Consider the following 18,877-nt stretch of genomic DNA (forward strand, 5'->3'; position numbering starts at 1 on the left):
CACCTGAGGTGCCACTGATCAATGCACCGTCCCCACACGCCTGTCATGGCTAGCCACTGCTCACCAAGGGCGATGGTTAAAAGCAGAGGACACATTTCGTTGTGTCCCCATGTTCTGTGCTGCAGTGTTTCCCAATGACAATCATTTCACTTTCACTTCAAGTGTTCCAGAAGACCAGGTAGAAACGTTTTTAAGTGAAGTGATTGTCACATGTGATACACAGCAGCACAGCACACGGTGCACACAGTGAAATTTGTCCTCTGCATTTAACCCATCACCCTTGGTGAGCAGTGGGCAGCCATGACAGGCGCCCGGGGAGCAGTGTGTGGTGACGGTGCTTTGCTCAGTGGCACCTTGGCAGATCGGGATTCGAACCGGCAACCTTCTGATTACGGGGCCATTTCCTTAACCGCTAGGCCACCACTGCCCTGGGTTGCTACCCAGGCATGGGTTTCGTGTTGGCACCAATTCCTCATCTTCCAGCACAAATCACACTTTGTGGTCTCACAAATGAGAGAATGTAGTGTTATTTAGCGAGATATTTATTTTACATTTTGACTTGAAATGCAAATTTTTCATAGGACCCTCAAGGGTGGTAGTAGCCTAGTGGGCCACTACCCTGAGTGTCTCCAGGGGAACTGTCCCTGTCACTACTGATTGTAAGTTGCTCTGGATAAAGGCATCTGATAAATGCCGTAAATGTAAATTATTTGTGACACCCTGCACACAAAAGGTTAAAACTGGGGTTAATGAAGATATTATATAAGCAGTTATCACAAGCTCAATATGCAATTAACTCATAATCACAACGCTCGAAAGCAAGTTGGTCTTTTTAAGGTGCAATAAACAGACGGACACATACAGGCCATTAACAGATTTGTGTTTAATAGACAAAGAAACAAAGAAAAAAAAAAAAAAAAAAAAAAAAACACACACACAAATTTCTCCCGTCACACACACAGAGCTTGGTTTGGCACAGTACACTCCCAAATCCTGTTAATATGTGTTTTAGTCACAGAGGCACTTATGAACACATCACCAAGCGGCGTGCCAGCAATGCGGAACTCTGAGGCACCTGAGGGAGAGACGGGCGGAGGAGAGAGAGGCGGAGCCTTTCATGGAAGCGCCCGACGCCGCCATTTTCAACTCTGCCCCAGCAGGGAACATCCAGGCATGTTTTATCCTCTTTCTTTTATTCAGATTTTTCCAAATAAAAGCCACATAAAACATTGCGCTAAATGCTTACATAATCCTTAACAGACGTAAAGAAGAAAAAAAAATGTAGGAATGTCTTGTTTTTCTTTGCTTTACCTTTCTGCTAATCAGAAAGCCTACTCTTTGTATATACAAAATTATTGTTGTTAATGTTCTAATACAAAAAGTTTTATAAAAAGGTTATCTGTTCCCCCATGTGTCTATCGTAACTACCACTTCCTCAGAACTAAATACGTTTTTGTACAAAGATATACATTCATTGGCCTTCACATGCAACTCCAGGATTTAGCAAATCATTAAGAGGCTATAAAATAGATTCAATATTGACCTTTGAACTTTTTACCCCACTTACTCTGTGGAAGAAAATGTATTTGTTTCAACATTTTTTCCCAGCAATAAATTCATAAAATGTTACGCTGATGATAAAGTTAATTTTGTTTTTTTAAATACAACCATAAAAAAATACAAATTAGTCTTCAATCCCTCATGAAATTATCCAAATGAATCAATGAGCCCAATGATTTAGTTCCAAGTAAATACATGGTGGACTGAGCAGTCTCGCAATGTTCCAGGAAGCCATTTCTGTCCAGAAACACTCCAGTGAAAGGACAAGTAATGACCACAGGCACAGGCATATACTCCCAACCTACTGAACGTAGTGTTTTTCACCCCCCCTCGTAATATCTGTCCTATCTGACAGTAAACTCACGCAATCACATTGTAATTCCAGTTTTAAAATGTACATACTCAATCCAGTCCAGTCCAAAAGGGACCTGCGGCACCCAGTTTGAGCCACACATGCTTATGAAGTTCTTCATGCAAAAATAAGGCTTGTGTAGTGAAGTAGCAATTAGCCAATCATCTGCCAGTGTGCAGAGTAACCTGCTGTCCCTGTGCCCCATCACTGGCTGGCAGTGAGATACGATGTCCACACCAGTAGAGATTTTCTGCTAAAACTGAGACTTGAACTGGAGAAAAGTAGTCTTTGTCTGAAATGGACGGCTACACCTAAACAATTATTTACCCTGACATGCTGTGAAGGACTCATGTGTTTCTCTCTGACAGCAAAAAATATGCTTAGTGTGAATTTGATGTAGACCACGAGTTGTTCCTCTAAAATTGGTTATTCTCAGCAATGTTCCTGAGCAAAGGTACAGACTAAAAATGACCAACTCTTTGCAAAATAATCTGACCAAAGGAACCAATAATAATAATAATAATAATAATAATAATAATACAAAAGAACTTTGGGATCCCCCATAGTAACTTATCTGACCACTAGATGGCATCTATATTTCTTGTTTTGTTTGTTTCACACCAATACTTAGCATTTTTGATCGTTGATAATACTGCCGTTATCACAAAAGGATGTGCTCAGTGCAAAACTCCCTCCTTATTTCATTCCTATTAAATTGCCACCACAGCAATTGTACAACTGGTGAAAGCACATTTTCTCCATTCCAAATGAAAAGAAAAAGAGGTACAGACTAGAATGATATTTTCCAGAAACAAATAGTTTGTTTAGAAAGAAAGAAAAAAAAAACCGAAATAATAAAAATACAACACAGGCTGGGTGGCTGCACTGGACAGAACTGACTTGCTATAAAAAAGCAAGAGTGCCCAGAGCAGCCAGCCAGCTCTTCAACATCTACAACATCAAAAAAATCTTTCCAAAAATGGAAGGTTTCTGTCCCTTTTCATGTAGTATCTCATTAAAATGCATAAACTATTAAATACTGATTAGCAAGCTATATAAAAAAAATAAAGTTAAGAAAAAAGAGCCTCTTCACCGACCAGAGATCTCCACCGCGATCCCTTTCTTCAGCTTCTGGGGAGGGTCTGCAGACAGACGCCCTTCAGGGGAGAAATGTAGTACAGCAGCGATATCGAGCATGTGGAGGGTCTTCACTGCTCTCCTTGTTGGTGTTTCACCTCCAGCAGCACTTCAGTGAGTGTGGCAGCCATCGCTTCAGAGACCCGGGTGGTGGGGGGGTGGGGAGTTGTGGGTAGGTGTCATGTCTATAAAAAAATACAACTGGTCTGATCGGTCACCGGGATTGTTTGCCACGGAGGCCTACCACGGTGGGGAAGAGGGCAGGACCTGGGAGAGGAAGGGCATGCTATCCATGGGGCGCATGGCAATGTTGAGCGGACCTGTGATGTTCATGGACATTGGCGTTGTGATGGCGACCGGGTGGGCGATGTTCATGGGTGCGGTGGCAGGGATGTTGACCGAGGCAATGTTGACAGGTGCAGTGATCGTAACCGGGTGCTGGAGGCTGACCGGAGAGGTGATGTTGACTGTATTGGTGCTGATGTTCATCTGGGCCGCGATGGTGACGGGATTGCTGGTGGGGTTGCCGCGGTTAATTGCTGCAGTGATGGCGGTGGAGGGTGTGACAGCGGTCGATGAAACAGAATTGCACACATCGTTAGAGTCTGGAAGACAGAGAATAAATCAGAAACCCAAGTCTAATGTGTCCATGGCTATTTATTTAGCTTTTGTTTTCTTTCTATCTAAAAAAAAAAATCTTTCAGCCACGCCTTCCATGCTTTTTGGGTCAATTACCAATGTATCTATGCCAAGTATATATACAACAAAGATGACCTACAAAAAAGCTGACAAAAATCTAATTGTATTTTATCTGAAAAGATTGGATTTCTGATTTAAACTACATTTCCCACAATCCCTTGCGCAAAAGTTGGAGAAAAAATATGAAAGCGAGTATGGTATTAACACTGAAAATATGCAGTGAGTGGCTCTATTAGGAGAAAAACACTGCTTGTTATTTATCAGCTATTAATCTTGTCTCCAATAAAAGGACTGTACTTTGCTCAGTGGCACGAATTCCGTTACGGGTCCATCTCATTACCCGCTTGGTCAACCACTTTTTTTATTGGGTGGTGTCAGGCCAATCATGATATTTGGTTCAAATTTGATCAATTGTTCAGCCCGACACTACAGCTGTAGTATTGCACTAGTGTATTTGGGATAGTATATAACTAATGCTCGATCTCTGAGAAATAACAATTACACACTGACACTACAAACTTGGAATAAGAAAAAAGCTGGCAACAGGCGTACCTTTGTTGCAGGATGAGTTGAAGTTGCCCTGCTGCCCGTGCGTCTTCAGGTGGCTGGTGATGTAGGCGGCGCTCAGCATCTTGCCGCAGATGTTGCAGGTGACCTTGCCCTCATGTCGGATCATGTGTGAGCGCAAGCGGTCTTTGGTGGCAAAAGCAGAGGTGCAGGCCTGTCGGCGAGAACAGAGTTCATATCTGTAAGCTTGTGAAGCTGATGATGCCGATGTTTGTATTGCAGACAGATCATTTCCACTTGTGAATATTTGATAGTATAGTCCAGTTTCAGTATCAGCATCAAAAGCCAATTGAAGTAAAGGGACACATTTTCTGTTATGTATTGAGACAGTAGTTGGACTTACTGTTACTTGGCATTTGAAGGGTCTTTCTGTGGAATGCACATGTTTTACATGACAGCTGAGATGATCTGGTCTGTAGGACAGGAACACGAGAGAAAGTGTAAATTCACCACACAAAAATACACAGCATTTTTTTTTTCTGGTCTAACATGACCTTCTCAAACCAACTCGTGGCACTTAGCACCCACAACCTTGTCTTCTGATAAGTACGTCATGACATCACCCTCGTAATCTGACACGAATAAATGCTTCAGATACGTTCTAATGTTACATGCCTAAAGAGGCATACAGTACCGGTCAAATACAGAGGTCAACAAAACACACTATAGCACCCCTTCAGCGCGTTGGGTCAATATTCATAAAGCACTTGGGGGTGCCGACGTAGGATCGCGTTTCTCCGATTACGCATTAAACGACGGCTCATCTCACAGTCAGCTAAAAACAAACCCAGCTGGCTGTACGGGAGCCGTTTCTCAGAGAGAATTTAAAGGCACCCTAACCCTTTTATTAATAAAAGCCGTCAACGCTCCGGCTGAATCAGACCGGTGCAGTCATACTGGCACACTGCTCCACTGAATCACCACACTGGACCAGGGCCTAGACCCACTCAGATTACTTCACCAATCCCATAACACTCTAGATGACTGAGGGTGTGATGTGTCAGCCAATTGCACCTTGTTAGTAAAAATAAATTCCATTAAATATCTGCCTCTGTCATTATACCTCCGATTTACACGTCCTTGAAAACTATTAACTCTACAGAGAAACAAAATGCCAGGGATGGGGAGGGTGGGCGGTTTATGTCATGTAGGGTTTTGGTAGTCATGGAGAACCCACCAATGAGAGAGCATCTGCAGCAGTATTTCCTACTGTGACAGCTCTGATTGGTCCCTGTGGTGTTCTAATTTGAGTCGTGCTCTCCGAGGACGTGTGCAGTCTCCATATGACGCATTCTACACCTCACAGCCAGCATTCACTGTGGCTTCTGACCTCTCCGGGGCCTCAACTAATAGAACGCAGCACCTCAGATGCAGGCAAGAACTATCTAGGGAGAAATCAGCAACAGTTCCTTATTAGAAGACACACTCGTCTTGATTGGCTGAGAGGGATTCTACCTTGTTTACTATGTTTTACTCATAAACATATTATCACTGGGGCAGTCGTGGCCTAGCGGGTAAGAAAGCGAACCCATAACAAAAAGGTTGCCGGTTCAAATCCTAAACCGCCAAGGTGCCGCTGAGCACAGCACCGTCCCCACACACTGCTCCCCGGGCGCATGTCATGGCTGCCCACTGCTCACCAAGGGTGATGGGTTAAAAGCAGAGGACACATTTTGTGGAGTCACCGTGTGCTGTGCTGCAGTGTTTCACAATGACAATCACTCCACTTTCACTTTCATATTAGCATCTACAGCACCCCAGTGCCAACACTGAACAAGTATGACTGCTTAATTAAAATAATATCACCCAAAATACTTTCAAAAGTGTATCTGCTCAAGGATAATATTATATATCCAGATAAGATGTACAGACCCTTGGTTCTCGAACTAATGATACCGTGACTCCCTCTAGTGGTACGCCTGGAGGCCACTGTTCACTTCTACTGTGTGTTTGATCTAGGAGCGTCCAATCTTTTTTCAATGATCGCCACATCTAGTAAAATATACGAATGGCTGGGCCACCCACTAGGTGAGGGAGCTCACATGCTTGGTTTCATAATGTTGACCATAGGAAAGAATCAGATCAAGCCAATGGTCATACATATTAATTATCTTGCATTAATAAATTGTTGATTTCTTTTATTAATTTCCTTTGTTTAATTTGGTAATGTTACTCTCCCCCTTGCCAAATACTACTGATGGTTTGGCAATGCCCTCTTTTTTTACTACCAATATTATTTTCCCACCATGTCTGGAATTTTCAGCAGTGGCTCTTTTGATCTGCTATTTAGCTCACTCCAAAACTGATGGCCATACATTTTCCTTCTCAACACATGCAGCAAAGTTAAAAACTCATGATGATTTGAAATTATTGACCTTGTTTAAAGTGGGGAAAAACTGTAAATATATAATACTTTGAGCTGTGGTTTCTTATCGTACCGACTATCAATAATAAATAATATTTCATATTAGGAATATTATTTACCATGTTGTTATACTGATCAAAACTGCCTCACTGAAACCTCTGAAACATTGCTGTAATGCACATGCACTTCTAAATACATACCTGGAGAAGCCCTTCCCACAAACAGAGCAGATATAGGGTTTGTGCACACCACCGTCGTGCGAGCGCACATGGTACGTCATGCGGTCCTTCCTCTTGAAGCGCTGGTGGCAGATGGGGCACTCAAAGGGCTTCTCGTCCGAATGCGAGAGCTTGTGGCGGTTGAGGTGGTAAACGTCGCGGAAAGCCTTGCCACACATATCACAGCCATGATTCTTCTTCACCGGCTTGGGCGGCTTCTTGGGCTGCTGTTGCTGGGCCATGGGAGACATGATGCTATTTGCTGAGGAAGCTGAGGTGGTCGCCGTGGTGAGCATGCCGGCGACGGTTGAGATGTACGAAGGGTTTCCGTTATTCTCGCGTGGCACTGTAGAGATGAGCGGCACCATGGTGGGGGCGGTCTGCGTCTTCTTGGGTCGTGACACCATCTTGACCCCTGTGTGGCAGGACTCGTGGCGCCGCAGGTGGTAGCTGTCTCGGAAGGCCTTGTTGCAGTAGCCACAGACAAACGCTGTCTTGGTCTTGGGCTCTTTCTTCACCACAGGGACTGGACCGCCCCCGCCGCCTCCCCCCCCGCCCCCTCCTCCGCCCACACCGCCGACCATGTTGTCTTTGAGGAGTTCGGCGGCGATGACTGGCGGTTTCTGGTCCAGGGGGATCGGCAGCACCGGCTTCTGGTCCTGAGGCTCGGTGGCCGAGTTGAGCAGCGGCAGGAGGCTGTTCTGGGCAACCTGGTGCTGGTGGTGCAGGGCTTCATTTGCCTGCTACAGACACAGACAGGAGAACACGGGTGGCATTTAGGCGGAACAAGACCAAATACAGCAAACAATAAAGTGATTTTAAAGTGACAAAAGATTCTATATAAAATGTACTACAAAGAGACATCAAACAAACAGCTAAAAAAACGACCTGAGACCTAAACTGTTCCAAAGTGACGGGCGCAACAGAATGAGCAGAACAGATCTCAGGCCTTGGGGTTTGGGTGTTTAGTATTGGTGTTAGTAGTTCTACAATAATTGCCTAACAGTAGTGCAACAATTTAGTACACAAATTTGCAATCATGTTCCTGAATGATATAAATGTGTCTGGTATACCTTTAAATTATGAATATTACTTATTTGATACACTGTGGTGGGCTGGCGCCCTGCCCTGGGTGAGTCCCCGCCCTGCGCCCAGTGTCCCGGGATGGGGTCCGGCAGCCGCGACCCTGAGTAGGACTGAGCGGTTATGGAAAGTGAGTGATGATTTGATTATCATTTGATACAGACATTTTCATTAGTCCAACATCAGTGAAATATACATGCAATTTCATCAATCTTCATTCGCAACAACAATCGGGTACTTGTAATGCCTACGCCCCTGAGCTACAGAGATCAGAAGGAACGTGCAGGTGACCGTATTCATCCAGCCTTCATCAAAGCTGACCTGTACGGACACCATTTTTCACAGGCTGCCGTGAAATAACTCCAGGTCCAAATAAAATTCCCCAGACCTGCAACAGAGACACTTTCTGAGCTCTAGACACGTCGCTGGGATTTATGGGATATAGGTCTGGGAACAGCTGTGACGACCACAGCAGGGCAGGTTTTCAGCTGAGAAGCGGGCTAAGTAAAAACAGGGGTCTCCGTCACTCAAAACCGTTTGAGCGGAAGGTGATGTTCCCCACCGCTCCTGGAATAACACCAACAGGACTGGTGTTATTCCATAACGAACATCAGCACTGGGATAGCTGGTCATCCATAAGCTTCCCACGCTGGGTCATGTGATCAGTAACACACCTGGGTAGATCAGGGAGGAGATACCAAAAGTAACATTTTGCAAACCAAGTTCGGGTCGGCATTAAATACAAGTGCATGGGCAACCGAGAGGCCTTGGTGGTTGAAAGCCCTGGTGTGTGGGAAGTGGAACGGGTCTGTGGTTCAACCCTCAGTGCTGGGAAACCACACATGACCCCCTCAAGACTTGCAACGTATCCCAAAACAGATATTTGTAATATTTGTAATTGTGATGATAATTGTCGAATTATAAAAGATAAAAAAATAAATTCTGTCCCTCAGTTGAACAATCCAGACAATTTAAAACTGTTTTCACTAGAACATCTATACAGATAAATGCACATACTTTTCTGTGGCTGCTTAACATGCGGCACAAAGGGAGGGACTGCATGTGTCAAAGCAGGATTTTCAGAGAGGACCGCTTGCTAGTTATCTGAGCCAACTACCCATGAAGTGGAATTGTTCCTGAAACCCCAAAGATGAACTTTAATGATGTTTAAGAGATTGAAAATTGAAAAGGGGAAGAGCCTGTATTCATGACTGACAACCTCCTCACTCCCTCCTCCTGTCAATACATCCCCAATACCATCCCTATTCCTCCCTTCCTCCTGCATATTCCTCTCAGGACTACGTCCATGCTAATTATCAGCGATTTTCATGCATGATATCTAACATGCACTAGAATAATTATGAAAAATGTAAACACCTAAATATATGGTTTCCAAGGATAACATTTAACAAAAAATGTACGGACAAATCTTCATTCTGGTACAGAGCAACACTGTTAAAAATCTCAATTGTGTCAATGCTGTCATACAACAGTGATACTGCTATTTCAATAAATGAATTTGACAATTGTCACAAGAAGCCCTCTAGAACAAATCAATGTGGATAAATGACCCGATTTCTGGGATTCTAAGCTCACCATGGCTGTCTTCAACCCTGACGTGAGCTCACTGTTTATATGTGGAGTAGGCAGGCCACATTGTCCAGTATTCTGCAATAATATAGCAGTAATCTTCTAGCTTTCTTTTGAGATGCTAACCGTGCCAATTGTTAACTATTTAATTTTCACAGTAAAATGATTCTGAAATAAAAACATTTAGCCACCCTGCAGCCTTGCATAAAAAGGACCAGTTTCAGGTCAATGGCCTGTGATGGGTAAAAATTAAGTAATTACTAATTAAAAAGTAATCAAATTTTCTGTACACAAAAAAATGCATTCATGTGATCTGGCACAAGAACAGTTGCATGCCACCTCTCCCCGTACCATCATAATGTCCAGCATTATGCTTTCCAGCATTATGTACAATGTAACTGTACTACACCAGGGATATTAAGAATAATTTCTGCACAGAGCCTGTGAATATTAATCATAATCACAGACTCCTGGTGCACCACTAGAGGGAGCCTGCATGACACAGTTTGAGAACCAAGGGACTAGATTGTTTGAATTAGACAAGATTCAATTTCCTTTATCAGCAGTGACTTGAGTACTCATCTGAATCAGAAGGGTGAAAACATATTTCAAACATCTGTAACAGCATTGTAAACCAGCTTTAGATATTTAGATTTTCTACAACATGCAATAAACAGTATTCTAAAGTGAGACATTCTAGAGAGTTCATGAAAAAACCCTGCCCAGACATAACAAAGTGTCAAATCAATAATAAAAATGACAATTACATTATAATTTGTGGACTGGTACAGGTTATGATTCTGATCTCTATATGTTTATAACGAATCGACTAATTAATTAGGCAAATATGATTGGCCTGCAAAGAATATTTAAAGTGTGACGATGAAACTGCATCACAGATGCCTTGCTTTAAGTCAGTTCTACTATCCGTGTTTTTGAACAAAATGACCCATTTACGGGTCCTTGGGGGGTGTTTCATTTGTCTTGCACCATCTCCACATCTTGACAGCGTACCCAACGTCATGCAACTTAGCCAGGCATGCACACAATACAATTACAAGAGCTGGGGTCAAAGGGTAGAAGTATTATTTTCTGCCACTTTTTAAATTTCATTGTTTTTTATTTTTTTGCTATGCATTAATTGTTGTTGTGGGAGCACAAGTCCTTCCACATAAATCCATATGAAATATTTAACGAGCAGAAGAGCGCGTGAGACTGAAGGCAAGAGGTATGAGATAATGGAGGGGGGTTGGGGTGGACCTGACACGTCTGAGGCCAGCCTAGCGTTAAAATGCGCAGTTCTGCAGCTGCCTACATCATCCAGTTGGTCACGGTGCCGAGGGGGGAGGGGACTGGGGTTATGAGCGATTTTTGGGAATTGGTGCCGACGACGGATTACTGTAGCAGCCCCGGAGCTGGTAAGGAAAAACGACCACTGGCCACCTATCTATCCAGCACGAAGGAGGAGAAGGACCCCCTTTTCCCCTCCGTGCTCTTTTGTGGGGAACATAAATCCCCGCCACGATGGCCTTAACGGCCCCCCAGGGGGGCTTTGTGAGCGAGTCCGCTCCCATTTGCCCAGCGCCGCTCAGCTGGCGTCAGTGTTTGTGTGCGCTCAGCTCAGACAGGACAGCCGCCGCCGAGGCCTGCTGAAAGGCCCAGGCTGCAGGTTCTCAGGAGGGCTTGCCGCTACGATTAGCATTTGGGCTCGCGGCTTTGTGTGTGTGTGTGTGTGTGTGTGTGTCTGAACTGGTGTGTGGGAGAAGAACACAGACGCAGATGGGGACAGTACAGACGCCATGTTTCACCGCCACTACAATGGATCTGAGCAGGCGGTCAGAAGAGTCGGTTCATAAACACAACTGGAATGATTCATTTGTTCTAATCCAGTTATTATACCACATTTATAAACATAAACATTCCCTAAACTGTCCCACCTTTCACCACTCCTCCTGACAACGTCTGCAGAGAAAACTGTGGTAAATACAGTGTAAAGATGGATGAAGAACAGGGCCGTTGGGATGGGTGAGAAAGCGGGGGAAGCAACTTCCCCACATGGAGGTGCGGAATCGGGGATCGGGGTCACCCTGTCGTCCGACTCGGGGTGTCCCCAGCCCCACGCCTTTCTACCTCAGCACAGCTGGTTAAAAACACGAATGTTTCGTCCCGCTGTGCGTTTGTTGACACTGGAGGCACTTCAGCGACTTTATAAAAGCTCTGCAGCCCCAATCTCAGAGTCTTACTTTCATAACTACGCAGTAATTACACTAATACGTCCTGGAAGTTGTAATTACAGGCCAATGGCTAAAAGTAATAAATAGCAACACTAGCTGGGATTGCTCGGCCGAAAAGAGCCACAATTCAATCTGCACTCGGAGAAGAGAGCGATCCCCGCGGAGTGATGCTCCCGCTGCCCCGGGAAAAGGCGCACCGCGCCGGGGGGGACGACCGGTGGACCGAGGGCCGGACGAGGCCCGAAAAAAAAACCCGAAAATACCCGCGCCGCGTCCGCTTCACATTCAACAAAAGCCGAAAGGGGGGAGAAACATCCGACGGCCCGGCCGCCGAAGCCGCCACCCCGGCGGGCCGCCCGCTCCTCCTGCCCGCCCGCGGACACCACTTTCGGGGGGAAAAGGGAGGGAATGGAGGAGGGGGGCGAAGTGGAAACGAAAAAAAAAGTCCCAACTAGTCTCTGCTCGCCAGCGAGTCCCGGGCGCCGAGACCCGGAGCGGGAAAACGGCGCGGACGAAGCCGCCGGACGGCCAGCAGCGCCCGGCGCGACTGGAAGTTTCGCACGGAGGGTTTTTGAAGAGGAAAATAAAAAACCCAACAACAACAACAAAATAGTGGAAAAAAAACAACACAACAGTGAATTAAAAACGAGCAGGTTCTTTTTTTACAACCGCGCGGAGGAAGTTGTCCCGGCTGGAAGTGCCGGACTGATGCGGCTGGAGCCCAGCCCGCTACCATTGTTTTGCATGGCGAGCTCCACTCGGGATAAACGCGCCGAAACGCGGCCGTGCTCCGGTCTCGGCGTTAAAACGCCCGCCGCGCGTACGGGGTCGGTGCCCGGGTGTCCGGCGTCCTTACCTGGAATAAAAACGTGCTCCAGCTCGGCTCCATTGCAACACTTCCAAAAATCTGCAGGAAACCTACAAGAAACCTACAACAAAGCGGCCAAACATGGCAGCTGCTACAACTTCCTGTAACCCGCAGGGCCAAACCATTTTATTGGAGATTTCGCCAGATTAAATATTCCGACGATTCGCGGAATCAGATACACGGAAAATCACGGGGGATCGTGTTTGTTCATAAAACCGAAGCGCCTAAAAACGTGCAGTTGTAATAAAAAAAAACGAGTCATTTGCGCGGCGTGCGAAACGCGTTCATAGCAGCGTGGATTAAAATGTAATAACCCCCATCAATCCATATTCCATAAACCCGGGCATTGCATCAACAGAAAACAAGGAGTTAATTATAAAAAAAGAATTTTACATCTAAATATAGACACGGAAGTAAAAAGCTTTCATCGACGAATAAAAAAAAAAACATGTTTTTTTTTTTACATGTAGCCAAATATACAGTAGACAAATATTCTAAACATATTTAGGATAACTGTAACACAAAGCATTAATAAAGAAATAACTAATAGCTGTTCCATAGACTCATGTAAGTCCATAATAACAATAATAATATATAATTTTTTCTTTCTTTACAATATTTTTCGAAACTGTTGTAACGTGTTAAAAATCAGTGAGAAGCAATATAATCAGTTTAACACAAGGGGGCAAGGTTGTTCTGATTGGACCATTTACATCACACTGTATATTAAATAACAACAATAAAAACACATGAAAAAAAAAACTATAAGTAAAAACTTTGTATCACATGCTGGTCATAGACAATTTAAAAAATGCATCCTTCATTTGAATCCCACATGGTTTATTCCAAGCCTCTTCTTGCCCAGAATGGCTCCTATTCTATATGGCTCTGTCGTTCATGATAGGAGCCATAATGATTTTTGTATTTTTTAATACATCTTAATAATGTTGAGCACACAGTATAACCCCTGAGTTCAGGGGTTCAGATTTACTCTGCACTGTTTACTTGTGGCACAAAGGCACATTCCCCCTTTCAGCGGCACAAAGGCTCCGCGGAACATGTGGCTTCACAGAGACGGGTGGAACAGTCCTGGGGTTCACCAAGGCTAAGCGGCAGCAGAGCAAATGAACTGGGGAGCGGCCAGGTCTTGCCAGTGTAGGTGACACCCCCCTGCGCCTACTCTCATTGCAGAGCTGTTACTTTCACGTGGATTTGTTAGCAAGTTTAGAGATTTAATGACAATTGTATGGACATTTTGTCTTCAAACGTGGTCTTTGGTGAGACGTCACTTTTCTGTTTAATGAAACAGGCTGGCATGTTCTGTCTGGATTTACTGCCACCGTCGAGCTGAAGCACACAAAGGTATGTTCCCTTGCGGACAGCATGATGGGTACGAAATGCTCAGTGTTATTACATTTAAACGGAGTGCTGTGCATGCTAACCATTTTCATTCAGATTAACTGCAAACGCCATAAATGTAAATGCAAACGATAAAACGGAAAAACTGAATATTCTCGGACAAAAGCATTGTTCTCCTCTTCCAGCAGATTCCTTTGAACATTTTGTTGGATCGCTCATGGATGCACAGAAAAGTTGCCTGCCATTGTGCCTTTAAGTCATAACATTGTTATATTGGGAGGCTTTGTCTGAATACAGTACATTGACCGTTTAGGACCGAGTGCCTGAATATGTTTGGTCAGCCCATTCAGTCGGGCCAGGCTCAATGGAGCTCATTCTGTCTAACAAAGAGAAGCCTCTTCAAATATAGCTATGCAGGTCGCACAGCTATATTTGGTTGTGCGGAATTTGGATCCATTCGAGGCTAATTTCAGTAAAGTCAGTATTCACTATGGACTGCCATTAGTTCAGTGTGTGTTTGAATTTGTGTATTTTTGCGATCCGCTTCAAGAGACAATTTTTGCTGAAAAAATGAATTAAAGCGATATCCATGTTTTTAAAATATGCAGAGAAAAGCTAAAACCTCGAGCAAAAACCCATATATATGTATCTAATAATTTAGTGCAGAAGAAGTCATAATAGCAGCATCTAATTCTCTGTTTTACCTTTCATTACTATAGTATTTAATTGAAGTGTGTGAAGTGGAATTAAGGAGCTTTTCTACCTGCTTCACTCAAAGGAATGGGGGACTGGTCCATCCTTGGCCGCTTCTTAACGGAGGTCCAGAACCACTCGACAGTGATCGGTAAAATCTGGCTGACCATGCTGCTGATCTTCCGCATCCTGCTGGTGGCGCTGGTTGGTGATGCGGTCTACAGCGACGAGCAGTCCAAGTTCACCTGCAACACACTGCAGCCTGGCTGCAATAACGTCTGTTACGACACGTTCGCCCCCGTTTCGCACCTCCGCTTCTGGGTCTTTCAAATTGTTCTGGTCTCCACGCCATCCATATTCTATATTGTCTATGTGCTGCACAAAATCGCAAAAGATGAGAAGATGGAGCTGGAGAAGAAGGCCCAGACTAAGCAAACTGCAGCCCAGAAGATGGGTCAGGTGGAGAAAGGTGGAGGCGAGGCCTTCACTTGTCCTGTCTATCAAGGTTTTAACAATGGGAACAAATGGGGTCCTAATGGGGAGGAGTGTGTAGGGCAGCATCTGCTGCAGGAGGAACATGGAGATTTAAGCAAGGACCCTACTGAGCTGTCAAGCAAAGTTCTGCTTATTTACATTGTCCATGTGGTCCTGCGATCAGTGATGGAGATTACATTCCTAGTGGGCCAGTACTACTTATTTGGTTTCGAGGTTCCACACCTGTTCCGTTGCCAGACTTACCCGTGCCCGACACGAACCGACTGTTTTGTGTCAAGGGCCACAGAGAAGACCATCTTTCTTAACTTCATGTTCAGCGTCAGCTTGGGCTGCTTCCTGCTTAACATTGTGGAGCTGCACTATCTTGGCTGGGTCTACATCTTCCGAGTTCTCTGCTCTGCCTGCTTTCTGTGCTTCCTGCCGGAGAAGGAAGTAGAGGAGCGCACGGGCAGGTACTCCACTGGTAACCCTTTACTCCTGCAGCTCAAGCACTCGCTGCACGGCAGATTCATCCTGCAGACCCCGGCGCCACTGACCCCGGACAAGGCTGGAGGGCTTCTGAGCCACGCCCCAGCCATCTCCTTCGAGTCAGACACCACTGTGCAGTGCACATCTAAACGGACCCCTGAGGAGAGAGAACGCATGAGGGCAAAACTGGCCAACATGGCCAAAGTTGGTCGAAGTAAGAAGTCCTGGTTATAGAAAGTTCCACAAAACTCTTTTTAATCTCATGCTAGTAAGGGAAAAAAGACAAACTAAATGTAGACGACATCTCTATATTAAATAATACTATATTACATAATACAATATTATCTCCGGCAATCGATTGAATCTTTTTCATTGTTAGTAGGTATTTTGGTGGGATATACAGTATCATTTTAGCAGATTCTCTTGGGTTTGTAGACGGAATGATTTATATTTTGGCAAACGTTAAACATAAAAATGAAATATGAACATATATACAGATTTGCCTGCACAACAAGCATTCTGCAGAAGGAAATGCTGTCTTTATGCTTACAGCTACAGCAGTAATGAATACATATATTCTTTTTGGAAGGATGGTATAATTTGCCCAAATCCCTTGATTCTACAACAGGTGAAACTTGAAATTGTTTAATGGATTGCATCACAGCTGTGGATGGCCATGCAACAACTTGAAATGCTATTTAAAAAAAAAAACTCTGAGAAAACAATTCTGCTCATTCTTTTGTCCTACAATTTCACATTTACAGTTTTGATGTACAAACAAAATCTCTGACTCTGGAAAACGTCAGAGGAACAAAATGTATAATATTGTTTACGCAAAGATGTCAAAAATGGTAAAACTGAAGATACACGGAGCATACAACAGCGTACACATCAAGATCATAATGTGTGCTTTTTGTGTAGAGAATGTTATTACAGCATTAATTTTTTTGGGGGGGTGCTGTAATAAAATTATTAGTATGATAAGACAATGAAGAGACTTAAGCTTTGCATAAAACAATGGTCAAGATTCCTTCAAAATATTTCTGGTAATATTTCACAGGACTAGTGTCCAGCCTCAGACTACCCCTTTCATTCAACCATAGATAGTGTTAGGGGTAAACAGATTGCCTTCAACAAGGTTTCAGAACTTGCTTTTTAATAAATCCAAACTATATCAACAACAAGAACTGGCCTCCTCTGCTGCAGCCTTTTCTGCTCCAGGCCAAAGGGGGGCGCTGTTTATTTTGGATCCCACTTTGACAGTCTCATTCTGAACAGTGTTACTGCCAAGTCGCTTCTGAATCTCAGACGCCATGGTTAAGAAGGCCTTCTCCACATTACTGGCATTCTTTGCGCTGGTTTCAAGGATTGCGATCTGTAGTGATTCGGCAAACTCCTGTAACGACAAGTTATATCCAGAAGAACATTCTGAGAATAAGAAATGCACAGTTTCATTTAATCAGATCCTTTAAAATGATTTTTCTTAATAATGTTTGCCATTTGAAATGAAAAAGATGGGCTCTGTTACCTTTGCAGAGGTGTAGTCCACAACCTTTTTGGACGCCAAATCACTTTTGTTCCCCACCAGCAACTTTGAGACATTTTCACATGCGTAACGATCAATCTCCTCCATCCACTGTTTAACATTGTTGAAGGACTCCTAAACCAGCAGCAAATCCTCACATTGTGATTCATGTTCAACCATACAGTTTCACAACGAGCAGGTCCAGAACACAATGTGGAAAGCATGATTTAAAAATGGGCGCTTTACTTGATCGGTAACATCATACACAATGATGATCCCGTGAGCTCCTCTGTAGTAGCTGGAGGTTATTGTGCGGAACCTCTCCTGACCAGCTGTGTCCCACTGCAGAACAAAAAGGGACATAAGCACTATGTCCATTTGCACACTGTGAATCTCCAAAGCTTCACAATCTCGTCTCCCCGTGTACTTGTATATAGTGAGATGACAATAAAGTGGATCGGGTGAAATTCCACCTGTAGGTTTAAACGGTCCTTTTGTGATTACCTAGATTTTAAAATATCATTTTTTTTCTCTGAAATCCTACATAACTTTCTTTCAGTCTGTATAGACTGTAGATTGTATAGTACCATAGATTGGGGATAAAAATGCAAGTCGAAGGTTTTTGGCAAGGAAAACTCAATTAACTCAAGAAGCAAAACTTGGATTTGATGAAACCTGTTCTATTCGCATAACTGAACTTGCTGTCCTAGAATCCCAAATTCCTTAGATCCTTGAATTTACTCACAATTTGCAATTTGACTGTCTTCCCATCCATCTCAATGGTTCTTATCTTGAAGTCGACCCCTATGGTGCTGATGTAGCTCTCAGTGTAAGTGTCATCCTGAGAAAATAAAAGCACCACGAGGACGCAGAGGTGTAGCCAAATCAACAATATTTCAAAAACATTTCTCATGCAATGCATTTATCTACAGACCCGTTATAAATACTGCATTAGATGGTGTTCAAAGAGGACAGGATCAAATTTGAGGCCTACCGCAAAGCGAAGGAGGAGGCAAGATTTGCCAACACCAGAGTCTCCGATGAGGAGCAGTTTGAACAGGTAGTCACTGGAAAGCAAATCATTTTATACCAAATTCATCCCTTGAAAATACAGAAAGAATAACGAGGACCTTGCTCAGTTTGAGCCCTCAATGAATATTGCAAAGAATTAACAACATGCAACAACGGGAACTGCATTTACTCAGCTGCTGTGTTTACTGTACAATTCTACCACGCCAAAGAACAGAATAAAGCCCTTATACGCATGAATAAAACATATAATGGTATAATGGACACATTAAGACAGTAAGGGGATGTTGCAGTAAGACAAAAACAACTTCATATATTATTTTCTTCTTTGCACATCTTGAATTCAAGTTGTAATTAAAAGAATTTAAACGGCAATGTACTTACTATTCAGGAGTCATTTCCAGAGGAATTGTTTTCCAGGCAAATGGCTGGTTTCTCCTGCGCTTTATAAAGCGATGTTGCCTCGCTTTGCTTATGGAAGGGAAACAGCCCCATGGAATAATGAGCCCGGCGGCAGACCCCATCATTTATTCAAAGCAGCGATCAGGTTACCGAGTGGCCGCTACCTGTGACTTAAAGGCACAGTTCAGTTACGACAGCAGGTGCGGTGGGGAGGCGAGGGAAGGAAGACTCGC

At 44.0% G+C, this 18,877-nt stretch overlaps 3 protein-coding genes across 5 annotated transcripts; 1 reads left to right on the forward strand and 2 right to left on the reverse strand.

Annotated features, from left to right (window-relative positions):
• Window positions 1–937: 937 nt before the first annotated feature.
• On the reverse strand, window positions 938–12,849 carry LOC114769766 (vascular endothelial zinc finger 1-like). 3 transcript variants are annotated; one of them, XM_028963094.1, is made up of 6 exons: window positions 12,662–12,849; window positions 7,972–8,094; window positions 6,881–7,641; window positions 4,659–4,728; window positions 4,301–4,469; window positions 938–3,588 (listed from the first exon to the last, which is right to left on the reverse strand). In XM_028963094.1, the coding sequence occupies exons 1-6, from the start codon at window positions 12,692–12,694 to the stop codon at window positions 3,290–3,292; spliced, it is 1,455 nt and encodes a 484-aa protein (XP_028818927.1). In that variant the 5' UTR covers window positions 12,695–12,849; the 3' UTR covers window positions 938–3,289. The 3 variants fall into 3 exon arrangements, with proteins under 3 accessions (XP_028818927.1, XP_028818926.1, XP_028818928.1); XM_028963093.1 differs by having other exon boundaries at window positions 938–3,654; window positions 12,662–12,848; XM_028963095.1 differs by lacking the exon at window positions 7,972–8,094 and having other exon boundaries at window positions 938–3,654; window positions 12,662–12,847.
• Window positions 10,973–15,922, forward strand: LOC114769767 (gap junction delta-2 protein). Its single transcript, XM_028963096.1, has 4 exons — window positions 10,973–10,989; window positions 13,692–13,828; window positions 13,983–14,035; window positions 14,811–15,922. Exon 4 carries the CDS (start codon window positions 14,813–14,815, stop codon window positions 15,920–15,922), a length of 1,110 nt encoding a protein of 369 aa, XP_028818929.1. The 5' UTR covers window positions 10,973–10,989; window positions 13,692–13,828; window positions 13,983–14,035; window positions 14,811–14,812.
• A 375-nt stretch (window positions 15,923–16,297) lies between these two features.
• On the reverse strand, window positions 16,298–18,736 carry LOC114769769 (ras-related protein ORAB-1). Its single transcript, XM_028963100.1, has 6 exons — window positions 18,627–18,736; window positions 18,208–18,280; window positions 17,959–18,054; window positions 17,460–17,555; window positions 17,217–17,348; window positions 16,298–17,084 (listed from the first exon to the last, which is right to left on the reverse strand). Exons 1-6 carry the CDS (start codon window positions 18,638–18,640, stop codon window positions 16,863–16,865), a joined length of 633 nt encoding a protein of 210 aa, XP_028818933.1. The 5' UTR covers window positions 18,641–18,736; the 3' UTR covers window positions 16,298–16,862.
• Between the last annotated feature and the right edge of the window lie 141 nt (window positions 18,737–18,877).

This window comes from Denticeps clupeoides, chromosome 19, assembly GCF_900700375.1.
Source record: "Denticeps clupeoides chromosome 19, fDenClu1.1, whole genome shotgun sequence".
In the NCBI taxonomy this organism is placed as follows: domain Eukaryota; kingdom Metazoa; phylum Chordata; class Actinopteri; order Clupeiformes; family Denticipitidae; genus Denticeps; species Denticeps clupeoides.

Excerpts from the sequence above, each read along its gene's own strand:
- LOC114769766 (XM_028963093.1), bottom strand. The coding sequence starts at position 12,694 with ATGGAGCCGAGCTGGAGCACGTTTTTATTCCAG. Across the intron at positions 4,470-4,658 it reads CCTTCAAATGCCAAGTAACA|GCCTGCACCTCTGCTTTTGC; the intron begins GTAAGTCCAACT and ends TCTCGCCGACAG. Across the intron at positions 3,655-4,300 it reads CAACTCATCCTGCAACAAAG|ACTCTAACGATGTGTGCAAT; the intron begins GTACGCCTGTTG and ends TCTGTCTTCCAG.
- LOC114769767 (XM_028963096.1), top strand. The coding sequence starts at position 14,813 with ATGGGGGACTGGTCCATCCTTGGCCGCTTCTTAACGGAGGTCCAGAAC.
- LOC114769769 (XM_028963100.1), bottom strand. Across the intron at positions 18,055-18,207 it reads GCCTCCTCCTTCGCTTTGCG|GATGACACTTACACTGAGAG; the intron begins GTAGGCCTCAAA and ends TTATTTTCTCAG. Across the intron at positions 17,085-17,216 it reads TGGACTACACCTCTGCAAAG|GAGTTTGCCGAATCACTACA; the intron begins GTAACAGAGCCC and ends TTGTCGTTACAG.